This window comes from Macrobrachium rosenbergii, chromosome 19 (assembly GCF_040412425.1).
Source record: "Macrobrachium rosenbergii isolate ZJJX-2024 chromosome 19, ASM4041242v1, whole genome shotgun sequence".
Classification (NCBI taxonomy): Eukaryota; Metazoa; Arthropoda; class Malacostraca; order Decapoda; family Palaemonidae; genus Macrobrachium; species Macrobrachium rosenbergii.
Window position 1 is genome coordinate 3,254,986 of NC_089759.1, and position 24,171 is coordinate 3,279,156.

General features: G+C 37.3%; 1 protein-coding gene across 1 annotated transcript in view; it reads left to right on the forward strand.

Moving 5' to 3' along the window:
- f (forked) overlaps positions 1-24,171 on the forward strand; it is a 67,066-nt gene that overhangs the window by 19,811 nt on the left and 23,084 nt on the right. Inside the window, 2 exon segments of the mRNA XM_067120851.1 lie at positions 19,262-19,534; positions 23,442-23,555. Coding sequence (XP_066976952.1) covers positions 19,262-19,534; positions 23,442-23,555 — 387 coding nt within the window.

The window sequence follows — 24,171 nt, forward strand, 5'->3', positions numbered from 1 at the left end:
AGTAAATACCAGTATTGGAATATTCAACACTAGTGACGTCGATATATACTTTTTCTACAAAAGCATAATTCTCATGACTGTGATGCTACCCCACTCAAAGTTTATCAGGATTCACGTTAAATGAGAGCATTGCGGATCACATAACTCCATGTTCATTTAATTTCATGAGTTTTAGAATCTGGTTACAATTCATTTCTTAAGAGATGGTGAACAATTAGGACAAATTTCCTGATAAATTGAGAGAGAAAACCAGTCTTTAAAAAAACTGGCATGAGTTAACAGCACAACCGAATGTTTTCAATTAAAAGGTTCAGATTACCAGACAGTAAGCAATGAAGTTGAAGACAATTTGACCTTGAGTTTTGACGTCAGTCACAACAGAAGGAGAACAATTGTCGTTGTAATAAACAAATCTGAGGCCACTGACACCATACGTCCGTGAGGCCACCGACACCACGTCCGCGAAAGAGAAGGAAAAACAAAAAACACGTAAAAAATGCGCCGAAGTTTCTTCGGCTCAATCGAGTTTTCTGTACAGCGCATAATCAAGGCCACCGAAAATAGATCTATCTTTCGGAGGTCTAGGTATAATGCTGTATGAGCCGCGGTCCACGAAACTTTAACCATGGCCCGGTGGTGGCCTGCCCTATATCGTTGCCAGAAGCACGATCATGGCTAACTTTTACCTTAAATAGAATGAAAACTACTGAAGGTAAAGGGCAGCAATTTGATATGTATGATGACTGGAGGGTGGATGATCAACATACCAATTCGCAGCCCCCTAGCCTCTGTAGTTTTTAAGATCTGAGAGCGGACAGAAAAAAGTGCGGATGGACAGACAAAGCGGGCATAATAGTTCTCTTTTACAGAAAACTAAAAAAGAACGAAAAGAATTGGTGACTGGAATTCAAAGCATAAGTCCCAGGGAAGAAGAAGAAGAAGGAGAAGACGCCATCTGTCGCCCATCTAGAGGAGGAAGCAGTACTGTTTTCTCTGGCCAGCTGGAGGGAGAAGCAGGACTCGTGACGAGAGCTAATTGTCTGGAAGGTACACAGAAGGACGATTTGTTTTTGGGGGGGCGGGCGATCCTGCAGCAGACTCCTCAGAAGAAGCTTTTATGTATTCACGTCGTGGAAGGGGGATATTTATCCCAAAGTTTGAACCACAGAAATGCACAGATTGTGGAAGTCATCTCATACTCGTATTATTATTATTATTATTATTATTATTATTATTATTATTATTATTATTATTATTATTATTATTATTATTATTATTATTATTAGAAGGAAATAGACCCTCTCTTAAACAGGTCTTATTGAAAAGGATGTCTGTATTATGCGAATTAATCTTATACGGAATCTTTTCTATTTTCCTTATAATTCGCTTTCCAGGCTTAGCGATGTTGGATAGCAACTGACCAATATTCATATTGGAAAAAGGATAGTGTGTAGAATGCGGGAAGTCTTTTAATGAAATATTCAATCTGAAATCTTTTCAGTTGATGAAACCTATTCACATGGAACAAGCACACCAAAGGGGCCATTGACTTGAAATTCAAGCTTCTTTCCAAAGAATGTTGGTTTCAACCTCCCATTGCAGACCTCACGCTGCAGCAGTAACTGATCATGATACAGGGCCAGTGATTTTTCATTGCCCTGGGGGAGACGCGAACCCGCGTCATCTGAGTGCATGCCACGACACTAACCACTACGCCAGCGGACCAGTACTCACATAATTTAGAATTCCTTAAGTGAAAGGCATTTGACAAAGCCTGTAGGTGGTTAGTGCCGTCAGTGCACCTCATGCGGGGCAGTGTAGACATTATTCAAGGGTCCTTGCAGCGTCCTTTCGGCCCCTAGCTGCAACCCCTTTCATTCCTTTGCTGTACTTCCGTTCACATTCTCTTTCTTCCATCTTACTTTTCACCCTTTCATATCAGTTGATTCATAGTTCAACTGCAAGGTTTGCCTCCTGTTACACATTTCAAACCTTTTTACTGTCAGTTCCCGTTTCAGCGCTGACTGACCTCATAGGTCCCAGTGCTTGTCCTTCGGCCTAAATTCTATATACTATTCTATTTGATATTTCAAAAATACAAATATCGTGGAAATCATCTCATACTCCTACTCACATAAGTTAAATTGCCTTGTGCAAAAGGACATTGGACTTTTTAAGCACTGTGCCTACGGGTTCTCTTAAGAAATCGTAAGGGCTGAAATAGAATCATATTCTTCTTCTTTCTCTGCATCTTTTCCCACTTCTACAGTAAGAGTATATGGGGTCGATGTTTCTGACAGCTTTCCTCCTCCGCCTGGCTCGGTCAAACACATCGTCCTCTGACAGTCGTTTGTATCTCTTCAGCTAAGGGGGACAAGCCAATCCAACTCAGTGCCGGCCCCAAGCCCGGATAAATGGGGAGGGTAGGGTTCAGACCTTAGGGCATCCTGCCGTAAAATTCAGCCAAAACCAAATATGACACTAGACTTTCACCAGGAGTCGGATAGGCCGAAATAGGATAATATTAAGTGCCTGATAAGCCTTCTGAGAAGAATGTGGCATTGCTCTGGGTGCCCAAATAATTCCTCTCTCACCAGCTGATTCATATTCATTTGGGACTCGTGCATCTTCACGCATCATTATTCCACGAAAGGGTTGAATCTAAGGCTCTTAGTCTAAATGAAAGATCCTCACTCTTCCCCACAACTTGGATTCGCCTCCTTCAGGTCAACGCAGCGTGCTTTTTTTACCATAATTATTTTGGGTAGTAATCCTGCCTTCTTCCTCTCGGCCTCGGCGCACACGCCAGGCCTCGCAGGCTCACATATTTTGTAGGGAAGCTGTAATCTCGTGCCCCCTTAATGGGATTGTTGGGACGTTGACTTTTGAATATATATACACCACGATTAACTCGGGTATAAAATGGTACCGAAGTGAACATATTCAGTTTGTTTCAGTTTCAGTGACTTCGATTCATTGTTCTCTCTCTCTCTCTCTCTCTCTCTCTCTCTCTCTCTCTCTCTCTCTCTCTCTCTCTCTCTCCCTTGGCATTAGGTACCCATTGTATTTCCTCTGCGAATGACATCTGCATGATTTATAGCGCAATGGTAAATGGGCTGCCAAAGGGAAGGTTGAATAAGTATTCTCTCTCTCTCTCTCTCTCTCTCTCTCTCTCTCTCTCTCTCCATTTTCCCTTATCCTCACAAGCAAGAGTTCGCTGACTTCCTTCAATCAATTTCTCTCATTCAGACACCTCCAAATATTCTGACCAATCATGTAAGTCGCTTTCCTCAATCAAATTTGTGATGTCTGGAAACATAGGCTATTTACCTGACACTTCCTATTTCGTTGCCTGTGAATTATATGCTTGATAGTTAGACGACTGTTGTGGGCTGCGGCCAGGGCGAAGTGGAGAGTAGGGCTAGGAGGTGAACCCCTAAATATATTTGATGACAAACAGAAGGCTTACTCCTTCTGGATCTACCCTTTCTCAAGAGAAAGGGTGTATGGTTTTGTATATATATATATATATATATATATATATATATATATATATATATATATATATATATATATATATATACAGTATATAGATAAATATAGACATATAGATACATTGTGTATATTTTATATATATATATACTGTATATATATATATATATATATATATATATATATATATATATATATATACAGTATATAGATAAATATAGACATATAGATACATTGTGTATATTCTATATATATATATATATATATATATATATATATATATATATATATATATATATATATATATATATATATATATATATATATATATACTGTATATATATATATATATATATATATATATATATATATATATATATATATATATATATATATATATATATATATATATACAGTATATATATATATATATATATTAAATATATAATATATTTATATATATATACTGTATATATAAATATATTATATATATAAACAGGTGTCGAAACAGAGAGAAAGAGAGAGAGCGAGCGATACGCCAAAAGTATGTCACAAAACATGACGGTACCTCCCTCACCTCCATTGTTGAAAGAGTTATTTACTTATCCACGCATTCGTCAAGTTCATAATAATAACCCGCACTTAGTGCAGTAGCCTCATTTTCCCCTTAAATAAAAACTATATGGCGTCACAATTACATTTCTTTACGCCTATCCACTTCATTTTTCTTCTGCAAATCGCGGGTTAATGCACGAATTAGTAATAAGCTGAGCAGCAATTATGAACTATTATCCAAATCATGTTGTTATGCGGATTTTACAGCAGTAATTATAAAATTCAATTTTCATTTTAGTTCATTGTTATTAGAAGGATTTTACATCATTGCCAACTATAAGAATCAATTTTCATTTTAGTAGATTTCAGTGGAAACCGAAAATATAGTTTTAGATTTCATTGAATACACGTGCGGGAGGATTCCGGCAGATTTCGAAATATACCTGATCAGAATTAGAATTCAGGATGTCTGTTTTCATAGTCACAGATATTTCGAGGTGATAAAATATTCATTATTATTATTATTATTATTATTATTATTATTATTATTATTATTATTATTATTATTATTATTATTATTATTATTTCCCACGAAAAAAGACACTTTGAAACCCTCCCTGCTTGTAAAATTCAGTGCGGATTCAGTCGATAAAAAGTTCCTTTAGTGTCTGCACATTAGCAACTCCAGCTCACATAAGCAACTCCAGCTCACATTAGTAACTCCGATCATTATAGTCTGACGGCGGGGAGAAAATTATGCATTTCTTGAGAACAGCTTACCCTGTGCTTCGTCAAGCAGCTGGCGTCCATTGATACTACAAGCATTGCTTGTAAAACGTTAAAATTCTCCTGGCGTGGCTTTGCTCATTATTTTATCACTCCTGTGCTTATTCCTTATTTTTCAAGTGTATAAAACAGCTGTCCTCAATCTTTTTTTTAGTGATGGCACCCTAACTAAATGTAAGCATTACCGTGGCACCCGTTCTGCACCACCCCACCATATCACATGAATTAACTTCTTATTTAATGAATAAACTTATGATCCATACCCAAACCAAAACCAGCACACCGGACGTGCAGAAATATACTGTGCAAACAAAGAGCATATCAGAAGAATTAGATAAACATAATTAGAGTAGACACACTGATGAAACTTCTGCAAATTTTTTTTTTTTTTCACAAATGTTCATTGAGATGATCTTGCCAAGACAAAATTCTTGACAATCTTGCGGCACCCCTAGGCACTGTCTGTGGCAACACCCTTTTGAGAATCACTGGTAATATTCATTGTAATGCAGATAACGTGCGGTTTTGATAACAGATGGTAATTTTTATTGTCAATAACAACTTAATATTTTTCTTGTTAGTTTAGATCACAGAGATCTTTCAAGAATCGACGATATTTTGACTTGAATTCAATATTTGTATTTCACTCGTGCAGTCAAGCAGTCTGGAAGTTACCAAGCGGTATATTTTAATATAAAATTAATTCACGTATACAAAATTTTATTTTTGTGTATAAAATTAATTGACGTATATTTAAAGTTAATATACGTATATTTAAAATTAATTTACAAAATAAATTTAATTCATGTATATAAAATTAATATACGTATATTTAAAATTAATTTACCTACATAACATTAATTTATGTACATAAAATTAATTTACAAATATAAAATTGATTTACATATACAAAATGTCTATATATAAAATGATTTTATGTATATAATATTAATTTATGTATATATAGAATTAATATTAATTTACATGTGTAAAGTTAATTTACGTATGTAAAATTATCTCCAAATATAAAATTGATTTACATATACGAAATTAATGTCTGTATATAAAACTATTTTACGTATATAAGATTAATTTATGTATATTAAGTAATTTACATATGTAAAGTTAATTTACTTATAATCGCGTTCCTTTGAAACTGTATATTTGTTGTTGTAGTAAGTGTTCACTTCATAATTAAGAAAATCCGCCTTTTCCGTGCAATCCAGTAATCCTGATTTCTTTTCGGTCCCCTGCGGGACTCTACCCTTGCTTCCGTATTCCCTGAATGTAATGCCATTCCATTACTTAAACAAGTAAAAAAGGCGCAGAAGTTTCTACGGGGCGATCGAGTTTTCCGTACAGGCGTTACAGCGTATAATCAAGGCCACCGGAAATAGATCTATCTTTTGGTGGTCTCGATTTAATGCTGTATGAGCCGTGGCACATGAAACTTTAACCATGGCTCGATGGTGGCCTTTCCTATATCGTTGCCAGACGCACGATTATGGCTAATTTTAACTTAAATCAAATAAAAACTACTGAGGCTAGATGGCTGCAATTTGGTACGTTTGATGATTGGAGGGTGGATGATTAACATACCAGTTTGCAGCCCTCTAGCCTCAGTCGTTTTTAAGATCTGAGGGCGGACAGGAAAAGGGCGAACAGAAAAAGTGCGGACAGAAAAAATGCGGACAGAAAAAGTGCGGACAGAAAAAAGTGCGGACGAACAGAAAACTCGATTGCGCCGAAGAAACTTCGGCGATTTTTTTACTTTTTTTTTACATTTTATTTACAACTATCATTAAGTAAATTATTTCTCCTCTCTTCTCTCAATTTCACCCAACGCGTGGGTAAGTAATTTTCACCCCCAGATACGAAGGTAATTGCCAACAGCTGTGACCCTCTTCAATAAAATTCTTTTGTATTATATAGCACCAACGATTTGCGATAATAGCAGACAAATAATAATATAACCGTTTAGATTTCTAAAACTTTCGAATCCTTGAATCATCAATAACCATCATTATTATCAAAGACAACAGTAGTACACGGGAGAGTCTTTCACCGATAAATTCGAGTGGCAATAGTTGGTTTGTTGACTAACGATGAATGGATGACAGTTATAGCAATAATCCCTTTTCCCAAATTGATATTGTCATTTCCGCTTGAGCCAGTACAAACAAAAGGTTCGTCCCGCCATGGGTTTCCTTCCAGGTGTTTTCTTTTAGCCACTCGTTACCCAGATGCGAGAAGTAATTGAAATTTGTGGTAAATTTAGAGTTGCTTCAAGCTCATACTGTGTGAAAACGCATCAGAGATGATGCGGGACTTATATTTTGTACCAGAATGTTAATATTGATTGAGAGACGGACACCTACGTATCACGATGCTGGAAGATGTCAGAAAGCTTGCTAATGTTTCGCCTTACTCAGTGTGGGTTGGGTCTGGCGTGTAGGGCCTGTTTAGATTCATTTGCTGATTAGTGTGTGTGTGTGTATTTGTGTGTATGTGTGTGTGCAGTTACACAAAAGCCTATAAAACCTATTCTCCACTTCCTTTCTATCATGAGTGCAACATCAGTGGAACAGCAATTCTTCTATAGACCAGAGAATTAAATCACTTTCAAGGACATGGCCCCTCGGACGGTTCCGTCACTTGAAATACTCACCATCCGAGATAGTACCTCCAAATTGTTACTTTACTAAGAGGCAGAAAGGAAGCCAGTTAATTATTAATTACTTTCCTGTCGACTTCAACAGTGTAATCACCACCAGAAGTCAAATAAATTCAATGATTTTGTCCACATCTTTTTCATTTTAGGAACATGAAACGAACATTACAAAAAACATCTGGTGGGTTTCAGCCCCGTTCACGAGATGCGGTTCTCTCTACTCCTAAATTTACAATTACTTTGTTAGTGAAACCATTCGGTAATTTATGCTTTTAGCTCACCCACTGATGCGAGACGGGAATGGCAACAGCCCCATGCAGCTTGAGTACTGACAATATAAGACTATTCCCGCTCAAAGGGCCAGAGAAAAGTAGGTTTGAACATCCCAAAGGCGGACACCGGACTATAATGCGGCGAAAAATATTTCGTTCTTTATTCATTTGTGAATAAATGTATCTAGGGAAATTACCTGTACATTCTGAACACAAATACATCTAAGGACTTAATAATACAACAACTTCTTGGCAATCCTAATACCATAAAACCTATTCATTTTCGACTAGACATTCGCGCTCCTTCAAATGAAAATTTACCGCAGATATTTTATGCTGAGTGCTTCGTTATAATAAATGAAGTCCAGGATTCCCGATTTCATTCTTCAGCAGTTTTCTTATCGTGATAAGAACTCGAGGAAATATGAGAATGATATTTAAAGAATAAGCATGTCATGAATCTAGAGCAGCCCGTTTCAAGGAGACAACCCAGTTAATTTGGACAACGTAACGTCTGCGCACCATTTTTAGAGCGGTAGGAATTGACAGATGTATATATATATATATATATATATATATATATATATATATATATATATATATATATATATATATATATATATATATATATATATAATTATATATATTAAGAGAAGAAGGTCAGTGAATTCATTCATTTCTGACTCAATTATAACTTTTAAAAGCTTCTGCCTTGATTTTAAAAATGAAATGCATACCTCTGGCAACTCATATTACAGAGAATGTAAAAATGACTTTTTTTTTTGTCAATCATTTACTGTGATTTGCAAACAAATTCACCAATATTTCCCTACGATGTTTTTTCCCCTGCACACTGAACGATAGACAAGAAAGGCTAAATTGAAGTGTTTTTATAAAAAAAAAAAACAAGTCTGGAAAACTAGGAAAGAAGTATGCAAATTACCTCAAAGATAACTTCAAGGAATATAAATAAATATATATGAAGAAATGTAAACCAGAGCAGTGGGATGATGTATCAACTTTCTTCTTGACGTGGTTCTCAAATGAGAGAGAGAGAGAGAGTTGAACAACCTCCATCTAACGTTACTCTACAATGATTAGAATTGGATCACATTTTTTTTAAAAAGAAACCAGCTACCATTCGATGAAGCACCAACATCATCGTTCATAATAACCAATCTGTCAAGCTACAGCAAAACTTCATGTCGTTCTTCGCCCCCGCCACCTTAAAAATAAAAATTAAAAAAATAAGACATTTACTTTCATCACAAATTACCGAGTAGACACACGTCGATTTGGAAGAGAAAAGAGTAGAGTTACTGGAAAAAGTGAAGAGATATTTCTCTGTACGGAATTTTTTAATTGTACTAAAAAAGATAAAAAAGAAAAACTCGCTTTTCACCCACCTGCCTTTTGGTGAAAGTGTTGTCTCAGTGATTAAGTCATCACTTTGAACACTTTATCAGGAATTTTCTCTTTTGGCACTTATGCTCAGTCCGAAAAACTGAACGACTTGCTGTCATTGGCTGGTTGCCTTTGACACTTGGTACCTGAGAGTCATTTCTGTATAAATTCATGCACATTTTTAATAATCGGTAGAAATGATAACTGAATTACTTTCGCAAATCGGCATAACTTGAATGATTGCCGAGCTTTTATCAGTTTGGTACTCCACAATTTTTATTTCAAGTTTTTATCTATTGCTACACAAAATCAAGGAACAAAGAATGTCGTAGGCTAATATGAGAGTGAAATAAATCATAAATGAAAGAATAAATTTTTTTCAGTAAATGCACAAACAAATATATATATATATATATATATATATATATATATATATATATATATATATATATATATTTCTTAAGACCCTGTTTGGGCCGTGGTGCAGGTCTTTTGTGCACTCTAATTAAACTTTAGGTATGCTCAGTGATGTACACAGGTAACTGGCAGACAATGGTCAATGGAAAACGAAAACACTCAGGGAAAACTCAATAATATTTATTAACAAGCAAAAAAACACCAAGTCAATTTTGCAAGTACCTAGGACTCACACTAGTCCTTAATTTATCCCGTGGGATAACCTAACAGCTAAAGAGCTAAACCCTAGACAGAAATGATAATAAAAGAAGAGATACACAAATAAAAAAAAAAAAACTGACAAAAATAATGTGTTTTTCAGAGGTTGGCCAGACCCAAACTTAATACCAATAAATACCTATATCTAATAGTGGAGGAAAGAAGGAAAAGGTCGAAAAAGAGAGAAAACACTTAAATTCCTACCTACAAATTACAATCTAAACACACACCGACTAATACTAAATATAGAATTATCGTAACAATATACGTATATATATATATAAACTTAAAGATAATAAAATAGAATTATAATTACACAGTTCAAACCTCCTCTCTCAGAGACGAAAAGCCGTGATCCAAAATAAACTTATCGCCTTAAGGGAGGCCGTGTTCTCAACACAACTGGACTCAGCTAACAGGAGAGGGGACGAACACACAGGTAACCACAGATGAGGGGGAAGCTGGTGGCGAGCTTGCCCGGCCAACACAAAAACAGACTCCTACCTGGTGCTTTTCTCCTACTTGCCACCTCACGAGCCAGATTGCTCCTTCAACTGCAGCTTATAAGGGCGTCCTTGAAATTATCATAGAAAGCTGCTCAAAACTCCGGGAGTACCGGGAAAAAGCGACGGCACCCAACTCCTTGGACAAGGATATCCACCAAGGTGGCAGCACGACAAAGTCGCAGGTGACAAAGACAGCTGCGACAGCTACAGGACACAAGACGTCGCAGGTGACAGAACTGTACCTGCGAAGGGCAGCTTCAAAAACAATTTCTGGTTTCAAGGAGTAATCCACTAAACGCCAACTGCAGATGTTTCAGGAAGCAAAGTACGGCCCGAACTCTTCAGACAAAACCCCGTCCTCCAATCGTCACCACACGGGAGTCGCACCACTCTCAAGAAAAGGTAAACAAAAGACCACAATCGTTAATACGATAGTTCAAACACTTTAACGAGCGGGGAGGAGGCGCAAACTAACGAAACCAAAACAAAGCTTTCCATAAACTGCCTTAAAAATACGTCCTTACATATTAATTCCTTAAAACTAATACACTTAATACTAGATTACTTGATGTTGCAAAATTGAATAAGTGAAACTCTTATATTTACGTTAACTCTAATACCTTCCTCCCCGGAGAAAAAAAAAAAAATTACACAATTTTTTTTTTTTTTAAATAATATCGGAAACTGGAAATAAACACTAAAGTTAAACTACAAAACAAGAACACAGACCCTGAAAAGAAGAAACAAAGGTCATTATACAACAGACCTAAATACAACAACGGAACAGGACTAAAGTTAATGGCCTAAAAATAAAACTAGATTTATACACTAAACTTAAAAAAAACTTCGTACCTTGGAGATAAATAACTTAAGACTAAACCTAGATAACCGACAACAATAATATAATGCGACCACCATGGGGATAGTGCCACCTCAACCAAGGTCACCACTCATACACCAGCCTGTAGCGCCTAAAAAACGGCCATGCTGTGCTACAGACTCGTGAGCCCGTGACCTGGTTAAATTATTCTGAAAACATAAATATTAGTCAAACGAAAATAAAGACCAAAACCTTAATAGATTAACCTTAACTCAGTCTAGGTCACCACTCATACACCAGCCTGTAGCGCCTAAAAAACGGCTGTGTTGTGCTACAGACCCGTGAGCCCGTGACCTATCTAAGCTATGTACGACAACAAGAAAGTTTACACAGATCGGATCCAACCTTCACACAATGCATCAAACAAACATCCAACCAGAACAACCCAATCCGAGTCACAAAACTCAAGAAAACAAACTTACAAATTTTAAACTAAAGAAATTCACGTGCACACATAACTTACAATATACCAAAAACTGTTTTTATACAAACCCACAGGAGAAAAGAGCAGGTCAGCGTACGAGGGAGGGGAGGCAAACATTTCAAATTCGTGAGAGAGCGTCAGGAATCTTATTTTCAGACCCCTTTATATGTTTAATAACCAGCTTGAATTCCTGAAGCAAGAGAGCCCAACGCAAGATCCTCTGATTGGCTCCTTTCATACGTTCAATGAAAACAAGCGGATTATGATCGGTCCAGATCTCTATAGGAAGAGAAAAATTAGTCACATAAGGTTTGTAATGCATCAGGGTACGGACCAAAGCAAGAGCTTCTTTCTCTATGGTTGAGTACCGCCTTTCAGCCGGCAACAACTTTCGGCTAAAATAAGATATAGGGTGTACCTCACCTTCATCATCCCTTTGGAAAAGGACCCACCAATGCCAATGTCACTGGCATCAACAGCTATTATATAAGGTTTCTGAAAATCTGGGGAAGTCAAAATAGGTTTAGAAATTAGAACTGTTTTAAGCTTATTAAAAGCTTCCTCACATTGATTAGACCAACAAAACTTTTGACCCTTCTCTAAAAGTTTAGTAAGAGGCTGAGCAAGGTCTGAGAAATTTCGCAGGAACCTCCTGTAGTAACCTAACATACCAAGAACTCTTCTCACCTCTCTAATATTACCTGGCCTCTTCAAATTAATAATAGCCTCGAGGTTAGCTTGTTTCGGAGCCACCTGACCCAAACCAACCTCGTGACCCAAATAACAAACCTTAGCCTTACCAAATTCACACTTGGCTAAATTAATAACCAAACCAGCAGACCTAAGGGCCTCAAATACCTTACGCAATCTTACCAAATGCGTATGCCAGTCATTACTATATACCACCAAATCATCAATATAAATTTCAGTTCCTTCTAAACCACAAATGACCCTATTCATAAGCCTCTGAAAAAGTGCACGCTGCATTTTTCATCCCGAATGGCATCACCCTACATTCATATAAACCAAAGGGAGTAACAAATGCAGAGATCTCACGGGCTCGATCAGATAACGGAACCTGCCAATAACCCTTCAGCAAATCGAGCTTAGTAATAAATTTGGCAGATCCTATCTGGTCGAGGCAATCATCTATACGAGGCAAAGGAAATGAGTCATTCTTTGTGTGAGCATTAACCTTCCGATAGTCCACACACATGCGGAACTTACCGTCAGCCTTTTAACTAGAACTATAGGGGAGCTCAAGGACTAACGGATGGTTGAATGAGGTCGTGCTCCAACATATACTTAATCTCCTTATCGACTATATCCCTTTTCACTGGATTCAACCGATAAGGACTTTGTTTAACTGGGGGCACTACCTACATCCACATCATGCTGTAGGAAATTAGTACGACCAGGGAATCCTGGAATAAATCTGGAAAGGAATAAATTAAATTAAGTATATCCTGTCTCTGATTAACATCTAAGTGTTCCAGACCTTCCTGCAAAACTTCTAAATTTTGTACATTAGCAAAAAGAGCATCTGAAGATACATGACACACTAAATCATCTGAAACCTCAGGAGGAAGTTCCTCAGTCACAGATCCTGGCTCATAAACAATTGCCAGAGGATCAACACTCTTACAGTGATATGGTTTTAGCCTATTAATATGAAAAATTTTACACTTCCTGCTTGAACCTGGAGCTTCAATTTCGTAATTGACCTCAGACAATTTCCTCAATACCTTCCATGGACCCTTATACCTTGGTTCAAGAAAATTGTCCGGGTCCATACTCAAAACCAAAACCAGTTCTCCGGGCTCAAAGGAACGAGCTTTAGTTTTCCTGTCAAAATTAGTTTTCATTACCATCTGGGAATAACTCAAATTATCACGTGCAAACTTCCACGCACTAAATAACCTCTTCTTCAAATCCTCCACAAACTCTCCAATTTTGACATCTCCCCTTCGATCGGACACTAGCTTCGCTAAAAATTTCTAATGGACCACGTACCTTATGTCCGAATACCAGCTCGAAGGGAGCTACACCTGTTGAGGCATTAGGATGATTCCTCAGAGCAAAGAGGGCAAATGGGAGTGCCTTATCCCATTCATTACCATGTTCATAACAATGTTTCTTCAGAATGGATTTGAGTGTCTGGTGAAACCTCTCCACCACTCCTTGACTCTCCGGATGATAAGGTACGCTGGTAATGTGCTGAATGGCCAGTTCAGCACATTTACCCCTAAATACCTTACTCGTGAAATTCGTACCACAATCGGTCTGAATAACCCGAGGGAGACCATACCTGGAAAAGAAATCCATTAATTTTTCAAAACTATTTTAGAGGTTATTCGTCTCATAGGGAAAGCTTCAGGAAACCTAGAGGCTCTATCCATAATTGTTAATAAATAAACATAACCAGATTTAGTTTTGGGTAAGGGACCAACCACATCTATCACCAATTCCGAGAACGGTTCTCCTATGGCGGGAATAGGATTTAAAGGGGCTTTGGGAATAACTTGATTAGGTTTTCCCATAACCTGACAAACCTCACATTCCTTTACGAATTGCTTCACAGATGATTTCAAACCAGGCCACCAAAAATATTGTGCCAACATTCGAAAAGTTTTCCACACACCAAAATGACCTGAAAAGAAATTATCGTGAGCGAGACTCATTACTGATTCACGGAACTGAGAAGGGACTACGATTTGCTCAATCCGAGACGTCTTGCTCAGATCATCAGTGGGTGGTCGACTAATCCTGTATAACAAATCTTTAATTAGGCAAAACCGAGGCTTGGTCAAATCATCAACATCACCTAAATGAAAGTCAAACTCTTTTTCTGGGCTTCAATAAAAGCTAAACGGTCCCAATCAGATTTCAAAACACTAACAATATCATTATTACTACTACTATCTACTGACCCGGGCCTTTCTATATCTACTTCTAATCTACTAATCATCAAGTCATCATCATCATTAATTAAATCCGCAGCTCTTGCTGCAGCACGGGTTGTGACAGCTACAGGACTGGCATGAATGGACAATATAGGAAATAATTCCTGACCTTCGCTATTGAGCATATCATTGCCCAAAATACCATCAATACCAGGGATGGGGAGACTATCGACAACGGCCAACTCGGTAACACTATCGTATCCAGGAAAAGATAACCTGACATCCACCAACGGAGCAGAAAACAACAGTGTTCGGGAACCCTCCCAGAACAACGTAATTACCTGAACACACTTTTAAACCATTTAGGTCTCACTCAATACCAGAGACCGAGCTGAACCAGTGTCCTCAAAAACTTTACCTTGATAGTTTTAGATCCATGAATTATTTTACCTGGCCACACATACTTGTCAAATTGAAGTCACAACTTATTGCTAGGAGATAAACTACTGCTACTATCATCAACACTACTGCTAACAACTACTGTCTTCTCAGCCTTATTATCATTAGAACTAGACCTGTTGGAAATTAAAGAAATTGGGTTCTGTCCATTCCTCTGGAGATACCTCCTACGGGCATTACACTGGTTCTGGAAATGACCAGGTTTGTCACACCAGAAACAGGTTCCTCTACGTCCAGTGCCTCTATTATCATTATTATTGTTATTATTATTATTGCTACCTCTGTTAACAAAGACCCGAGAAGAAGGAAGCCCTCCTGAGACTCCACCAATACTCCTATTACCTGGAAAAGAATTGTTATCCACAACTTTGGGAATATTGAAGGAAGACGAAGAGGTTTCTCCTCTCCTTCCATTACTGTTAACCCGCGAAGAGGGATTATTCAAAACTTTATAACCAAAGTTACTATTTCCAGCACGATGCGTTAACACATATTCATCCGCCAACTGAGCGGCACTACTCAATTTCACCGCCTTGACCTCCTCAAGGTGGACCCTCAACTCCCTACTACAGGCCTTTTGAACTCTTCAAGGAGCAACAATTCCCTCAATGCAGCGAAAGAAACTACCTGACGGCTCTTCAGCCAGTCATCGAACTGTTCTTCCTTGACCCTAGCAAACTCAACAAAGGTCTGAGAAGGGTGTTTAGGATAGTTCCTAAACTTGAGGCGGTAGGCCTCGGGGACCAAGTCATAAGATTTGAGAATTAAAGATTTAACCTTTTTGGTAGTCCAGAGCAATTCCTTCCTCCAAGGCATTGTACACCCTGATTGCCTTACCCACCAACCTACACTGTATCAACACTGTCCACATCTCGGTGGGCCAGGACAACCGGGTGGCGACACGTTCAAATGCCTTAAAGAACTCCGGGACATTCTTTTCGTCAAAGACAGGCACCAATTTTAGTGCCACACCTAAATTAAATTTATCATTATAAGTACTCTTAGGGAACTGACCATATTTGACCCCTGCAGCTTAGCCATTTCCACATTTATTTTTGCCATCTCCAACTCGTGACGCCTCATCCTCTCGTTCTCCTCAAACTCTATTTTCTTCAACTCAATCCTTTTACAAATTAATTTATATTCCACATCCTCCTCAGACGCTCCCAAAATATGATCAGAAGCCAGAGGTTCAACTGGAGCAGGATTTGGGGGAGGCAAAAAAGGATTAGTAGACACATTAGACCTAGGTAAATTGGCGGGACCTTCATAAATAATACCGGTACGGGGAGGATCCTCAAACAAAGTCAAACCTGCTCTCATACTCAACTTGTCCTCCTCAGAACCATTACTAAACAGACTACCTTCACCATCACTTTCCTCTCCACTAACCAAATGCTCCGCTTCAGCCAAACCCTGAGAAATCCTATCCCTAACCACCACCAATAATTCCTTCTTAGTGTCCGCCCTTCAGCGGGACTCCTAACCACTGGGCACAAGATACCAAATGTTTTTTACTTAAAATAGACAAATACTTTATACAGTCAGCTGACCCCAAAAATTCAGCTGGATCAAAGACAAACTCTTCCATCTTAACAAAAACAAAGAAATCAGGGAGAAAGGCAAAAACTACAAAATAATAAATATTACAAAGATCACCTGCGTCGCTCCACAGACCAGAACCACCAAGTACCCTGAGCAATCTATCCTGTCACGGTCGCCACTCTTAAGACCCTGTTTGGGCCGTGGTGCAGGTCTTTTGTGCACTCTAATTAAACTTTAGGTATGCTCAGTGATGTACACAGGTAACTGGCAGACAATGGTCAATGGAAAACGAAAACACTCGGGAAAACTCAATAATATTTATTAACAAGCAAAAAAAAACACCAAGTCAATTTTGCAAGTACCTAGGACTCACACTAGTCCTTAATTTATCCCGTGGGATAACCTAACAGCTAAAGAGCTAAACCCTAGACAGAAATGATAATAAAAGAAGAGATACACAAATAAAAAAAAAAACTGACAAAAATAATGTGTTTTTCAGAGGTTGGCCAGACCCAAACTTAATACCAATAAATACCTATATCTAATAGTGGAGGAAAGAAGGAAAAGGTCGAAAAAGAGAGAAAACACTTAAATTCCTACCTACAAATTACAATCTAAACACACACCGACTAATACTAAATATAGAATTATCGTAACAATATACGTATATATATATATAAACTTAAAGATAATAAAATAGAATTATAATTACACAGTTCAAACCTCCTCTCTCAGAGACGAAAAGCCGTGATCCAAAATAAACTTATCGCCTTAAGGGAGGCCGTGTTCTCAACACAACTGGACTCAGCTAACAGGAGAGGGACGAACACACAGGTAACCACAGATGAGGGGGAAGCTGGTGGCGAGCTTGCCCGGCCAACACAAAAACAGACTCCTACCTGGTGCTTTTCTCCCTACTTGCCACCTCACGAGCCAGATTGCTCCTTCAACTGCAGCTTATAAGGGCGTCCTTGAAATTATCATAGAAAGCTGCTCAAAACTCCGGGAGTACCGGGAAAAAGCGACGGCACCCAACTCCTTGGACAAGGATATCCACCAAGGTGGCAGCACGACAAAGTCGCAGGTGACAAAGACAGCTGCGACAGCTACAGGACACAAGACGTCGCAGGTGACAGAACTGTACCTGCGAAGGGCAGCTTCAAAAACAATTTCTGGTTTCAAGGAGTAATCCACTAAACGCCAACTGCAGATGTTTCAGGAAGCAAAGTACGGCCCGAACTCTTCAGACAAAACCCCGTCCTCCAATCGTCACCACACGGGAGTCGCACCACTCTCAAGAAAAGGTAAACAAAAGACCACAATCGTTAATACGATAGTTCAAACACTTTAACGAGCGGGGAGGAGGCGCAAACTAACGAAACCAAAACAAAGCTTTCCATAAACTGCCTTAAAAATACGTCCTTACATATTAATTCCTTAAAACTAATACACTTAATACTAGATTACTTGATGTTGCAAAATTGAATAAGTGAAACTCTTATATTTACGTTAACTCTAATATATATATATATATATATATATATATATATATATATATATATATAGCAGGGCAGCCGATCGAGGCTACGGCCTAACCCAACGCCAAATCAAAGTCCTTCAAAAAGAAGGTATCGTGCTTACCCCATATAAAAATGGGAAAAGGCACGTTAAAACGAAGAAGATATATAGTGCATTATTTGTGTGTGCGCGTCTATGTACATATGTATATTTCTGTTTATACATCGTTTCAACAAACGAAGGGAAGCCTGGGCATATTATGTGCAAAACTAATGAAAATAGCTTTTGCCACATGAATTTTCTTCATCATTAAAACTGAAACAAATCGTTCAGATTCTTAGAATAAATTCCTCCAAGAATGCTGAAGAAACTTGGCTGTGACAAAGCATTGTGTCTTATAGTCATCATTTGTCGCTTTTCTCAGTCCCAGGAAAGCTGTTCATCCATGATCTGTTTTTCATTCGCAAATCTCGGGAAGTTTCAGTGACTGAATGGTTAAGAGAAATGTCACTGGTTGTTGTTGAAAACAGATGAGGATCATCAATCATTTAACAAGACTTTTGACACATCAAAGACAGACGCATTGCTACAACATTCTGTTTCCAGGAAAACCTGCATTTTTAACCATTTGTACAGACGTAGTTAACTTTCCCATTGGCAAAAACTATACTAGGCATTACTCTCTCTCTCTCTCTCTCTCTCTCTCTCTCTCTCTCTCTCTCTCTCTCTCTCTCGCTTACGAGGTCGAAGCCAGCTTTTTGCCCACCCCAGTCAATCTAGTACCCTTATGGCCACTGTAGCTCAGCTTTGCTTTTCATATTTTCAAAGAGTAAACTGGACCTGTCTGCAAAACACTATTCCCTTCCTTTGACGAAAGTATTTTTACACCAACTTTCCATTGTAGATGCTTAGTTGGCCTTGTATGTGTCTCTATTATTTGATAGTTAAGGTAGTTTATTTCCCAAGAACTCAATCTCCATAAATATTTATGATACTGAAGATACTTCTGTTTTTCCATTGCTTTGTAGTTCCTCTCAGAAATGCCATCTTTCTACCTCCTTCCCTACCCTCACGCCCCCTCTACCCCAACTGCCCTAATGCCCAAATGTCCTACTGTCTGTCCCCCTTCGCCAAAGATGCATAAGACCTTCCCCATTTTCTCCCTGGGCAGTCAAAGCCGACGTTCACAGTAGCGACGATGCAGCCTCCACAATCAGCAGCTCCTCCGTGGAGAACCACTACGAAGACATTGACCCATCTCGCATGGGGCAGGGCCGAGGACGACAGTCCTCCTCCAAACGAGGACGTTCCCTGAAGGAGTCGCACAGCAACGACTCCTCTCCCAGGAAGGAGGAACTGGATGACGAAGACGATGAGGACGACGAATACAGCGTTGAAGCCAGGCAGCGTCAGCGCCTTCAGGAGCTCGATGACTTGATTGCTGGTGAGTGAGGAATGTAGTTCTGGGATTATTATTATTATTATTATTATTATTATTATTATTATTATTATTATTATTATTAAAATCCTCATAGTAGCATGAGTCTTGAAACTGAGAACAAATCCAGTTATGTATGGGTAAAAATGTATTAAAAATTGAAAAGGGAACTCGAATATGAATGTGGATTTGTTTCTCCATTATTATTATTATTATTATTATTATTATTATTATTATTGTTATTATTATTATTATTATTATTATTATTATTATTATTATTATTATTATTATTATTATTATTATAGGATAACACTGATTTAATTCATAGGTTGTGAGGTATGAATTCAAGGACGAGGAAAATTGTTTACGAAATTAATTTTATCATTTAGATTACGCCATAATTATTATGCAAAAATAAAACCCTAAGATAACTTTAGACAAGTTATAAAATACTCCGTTATATTTTATACATTTAGATTGAAAATAATGACTCAATCGTTTGGATTACTGTAGACTCTAATGACTTTTGATTATTTTCATTTATTTGTTTACTACAGAACGCCTTAATTACTTTATGTAGTCTTTAAAATTACGTACTACAAGGGGATTAGATGTACTGTACTGCCCTAAAATGGAAACTGCAGTATTTGCAAAATTTTCGAAATTGAGGTGTGCCACCTATTGGGCTCGTGAAACACTAATACACAAGTTACTGCAGTTTCACAATGATTCGTGAATGCTTTATTTAGGGGGTCCCATTTGCAGTATCTGCAAAATTTTTAAAATTGAGACATGCCACCTATTGGGCTCGTGAAACACTAATACACAAGTTACTGCAGTTTCAGAATGATTCGTGAATGCTTTATTTAGGGGGTCCCATTTGCAGTATCTGCAAAATTTTCAAAATTGAATCCTTTATTTAGGGGGACCCATTTGCAGTATCTGCAAAATTTTCAAAATTGAGACATACCACTTATTGGGCTCGTGAAACTAATACACAAGTTACTGCAATTTCAGAATGAATCTTCAATGCTTTCCACGAGTATTTAGGGGGTTCCATTTGCAGTATCTGCAAAATCAGTAGTAAGGCAAGGGAGTACCTACCATTTTTCTCATTTTTTTTTTATTTTTACAGATACTGCAGTCTTCCATTTTAGGGCAGTGTAGTGTACAAATCTTTTCAGTAAAAAAAAAACTTGGAAAATATCATCCTGACATAATTGTTTCAAAGGTTACCTCAGCAGTTCATTACAAGATCACGAGTATTTAAAACGCTTTGTGTCGAATTTCATTTTGATTTGATAGAACTTGAGGCATTTTAGAAGCCGTTGTAATGAATTTATTACCCCCCCCCCCCCAACCCAATTTTGGAGGATTTAATTAGATTGTAATCAAATGTAAAAGTACACTCTCATTTTACTTGGCTGATTTTAAAACTGCAATTATATTTGGCCCTGTGGAATAAGCCTTTGAACTGGTGGCGTTATCAATAATTTCACCCATTAAGAAACAACTCTCAGAAAGTCACCCGTTGAGAAACAACTCGCATAAGTCACCTATTAAGAACCAACTCGCAGAAAGTCACCCATTAATAACCAACACCCAGAAAGTCACCCATTCAGAAACAACTCGCAGAAAGTCACCCATTAAGAACCAACTCGCAAAAAGTCACCCATTAAGAACCAACTCGCAGAAAGTCACCCGTTAAGAAACAACTCGCAGAAAGTCACCCATTAAGAACCAATTCGGAGAAATTCACCTAGTAAGAAATAACTCGCAGAAAGTCACCCATTAAGAAACGACTCGCAGAAAGTCACCCATTCAGAATCAGAACCAACTCGCAGAAAGTCACCCATCAATAACCAACTCCCAGAGAGTCACCCATTAAGAACCAACTCACAGAAAGTCACCCATTAAGAAACAACTCGCAGAAATTCACCCATTAAGAAACAACTCGCAGAAAGTCACCCATTAAGAAACAACTCGCAGAGAGTCACCCATTCGGATGCAAATCACAGAAAGCCACCCATTAAGACCCAACTTGCAGAAAGTCACCCATTAGGAAACAACTCGCAGAAAGTCACCCATTTAAGAAACAACTCGCAGAAAGTCGCCCATTAGGAAACAACTCGCAGAAAGTCACCCATTAGGAAACTAACTTGCAGAAATTCACGCATTAGGAAACAACTCGCAGAAAGTCACCCATTAGGAAACTAACTCGCAGAAATTCACCCATTAAGAACCAACTCGCAGAAAGTCACTCATCGAGAAACAACTCGCAGAAAGTCACCCATCAAGAAACAACTTGCAGAAAGTCACCCATTAAGAAACAACTTGCACAAAGACCCATTAAGAACCAACTCGCAGAAACTCACCCATTAATAACCAACTCGCAGAAAGGCACCCATTAAGAAACAACTCGTAGAAAGTCACCCATTAAGAACAAGTCGCAGAAAGTCGCCCATTGAGAAACAACTCGCAGAAAGTCACCCAGTGAGAAACAACTCGCAGAAAGTCACTCGTTAAGAAACAACAACTCGCAGAAAGTCACCCATTAAGAACCAATTCGCTGAAAGTCACCCATTAGGAAGCAACTCGCAGAAAGTCACCCATTAAGAAACAACTCGCAGAAAGTCACCTATTAGGAAACAACTCACAGAAAGTCACCCATTAAGAAACAACTCGCAGAAAATCATTATAACGGAATCCTTAATGAATGAGGTGTTAAAACTAACAAAAAATTAATCGAATATGATTCCATGGTTGTACTTTAAGCTCTAATAAATAAACAATTCATTCAGTTGCAATACAAATGTCCGTAAAATTAATCAGTTAGAATTCTGAGTAGGTTGCTTATGTTCTAAGAAATAAATGAGTCAATGAATTTCAGTGCAAAAATCTACAAAAAAATACTTCTAGAATTTGGGGGGCCGGGTTTCTAGTTTCAAGAAATAAATAAGTCAATGTATTTCAGTGCAAAATCTATAAAGAATAGTTCTAGAATTTTTAAGGGGTTTTTCTAGTTCCAAGAAGTAAACGAGTCAATAAATTTCGGTGCAAAAGTCTACAAAAAGTAGTTCTAGAATTTTAAGGGGGTTCTTGTTCTAAGAAATAAATGAGTCAATAAATTTTAGTGCAAAAGTCTACAAAAATCAATTCTAGAATTTTAGGAATTTTAAGAAATAAATAAGTCAATAAATTTCAGTGCAAACATCTACAAAAAAAAATAGTTATTTAAGTTTTGGGGGTTGTTCTAGTTCTAAAAAATTAATGAGTCAATGAATTTCAGTGCAAAAGTCTACAAAAAATAGTTCTAGAATTTTAGGGGGTTATTCTAGTTCCAAGAAATAAATAAGTAAATAAATTTCAGTGCAACAGCCTACACAAAATAGTTCCATAATTTTAAGGGGATTATTCTAGTTCTAAGAAATAAATGAGTCAATGAATTCCAGTGCAAAAATCTAAAAAACAAAAGAAAATAGTTCCTTGCAATTCACACTTCACATGACCAAAAGCAAAACATCAGCAACAACATTGATTCCTTCACAACATCATTAAATTGTGTCATTTTAATATTTATTATTATTATTATTATTATTATTATTATTATTATTATTATTATTATTATTATTATTATTATTCAGAAGACAAAACCTATTCATATGGAACAAGCCCACCACAGGGGCCACTGACGGGAAATTCAAGCTTCCAAAGAATATTAGGGTGTTAATCAGGAAGAAGTAAGAGGAGCTAAAGAGAAATACAGAAAGAAGAAGAGATACCACTTAATAAAAAACGATAAAAATTAATTACATTAAAAAATAGATAAAAATTAGTATTAAGGTACTAATAACTTTACTTTTGACCGCAAAAATCTCGACATTACTTACTGCTCCTACTGCCACTACTTCAGGAGTACCACCTCCCGACTACGACTGCAGAAGACCACTGCCCAATGGGACGACGACGACGACTACTGACTCTCGCGCCGCCAGTGGACGACATGGAAATATTCCACCTCCTCCCGGTAGGTCTTTGACACAAGCACGGATAAATCCTTCGGGTAGAATTGTAGGGATGCGATGGTAGATTTTTTGGGGGATAATTTCGACCTTCTAATGTATTGTTTGTTAGAGTACACAGAGAATGATTGTCTCGTGATGTATGGTGTATGTATATGTATATGTATATATATATATATATATATATATATATATATATATATATATATATATATATATATATATATATATATATATATATATATATATATATATATAGTGTGTGTGTGTGTGCTCTAAAGCACCCTGCACTTGTCATGTGCTAGTGTTTTATTGTTTTCTTTTCTTTATATTTTGTTTTTATCCGTACTATTTATTCTTATGTTTCCTTTGATACATACATGCATACGTACATATATGTATATGTGTATATATATGTATATATATATATATATATATATATATATATATATATATATATACTTATACATATATATATATATATATATATATATATATATATATATGTGTGTGTGTGTGAGTGAGAGAGAGAAGAAATACCATGTTATGAACCACAGAATTTCAGTTGTGGACGAGACTGCGTCAAATCATCTCAAATGCTGTTTGAAAATGGCACACAGG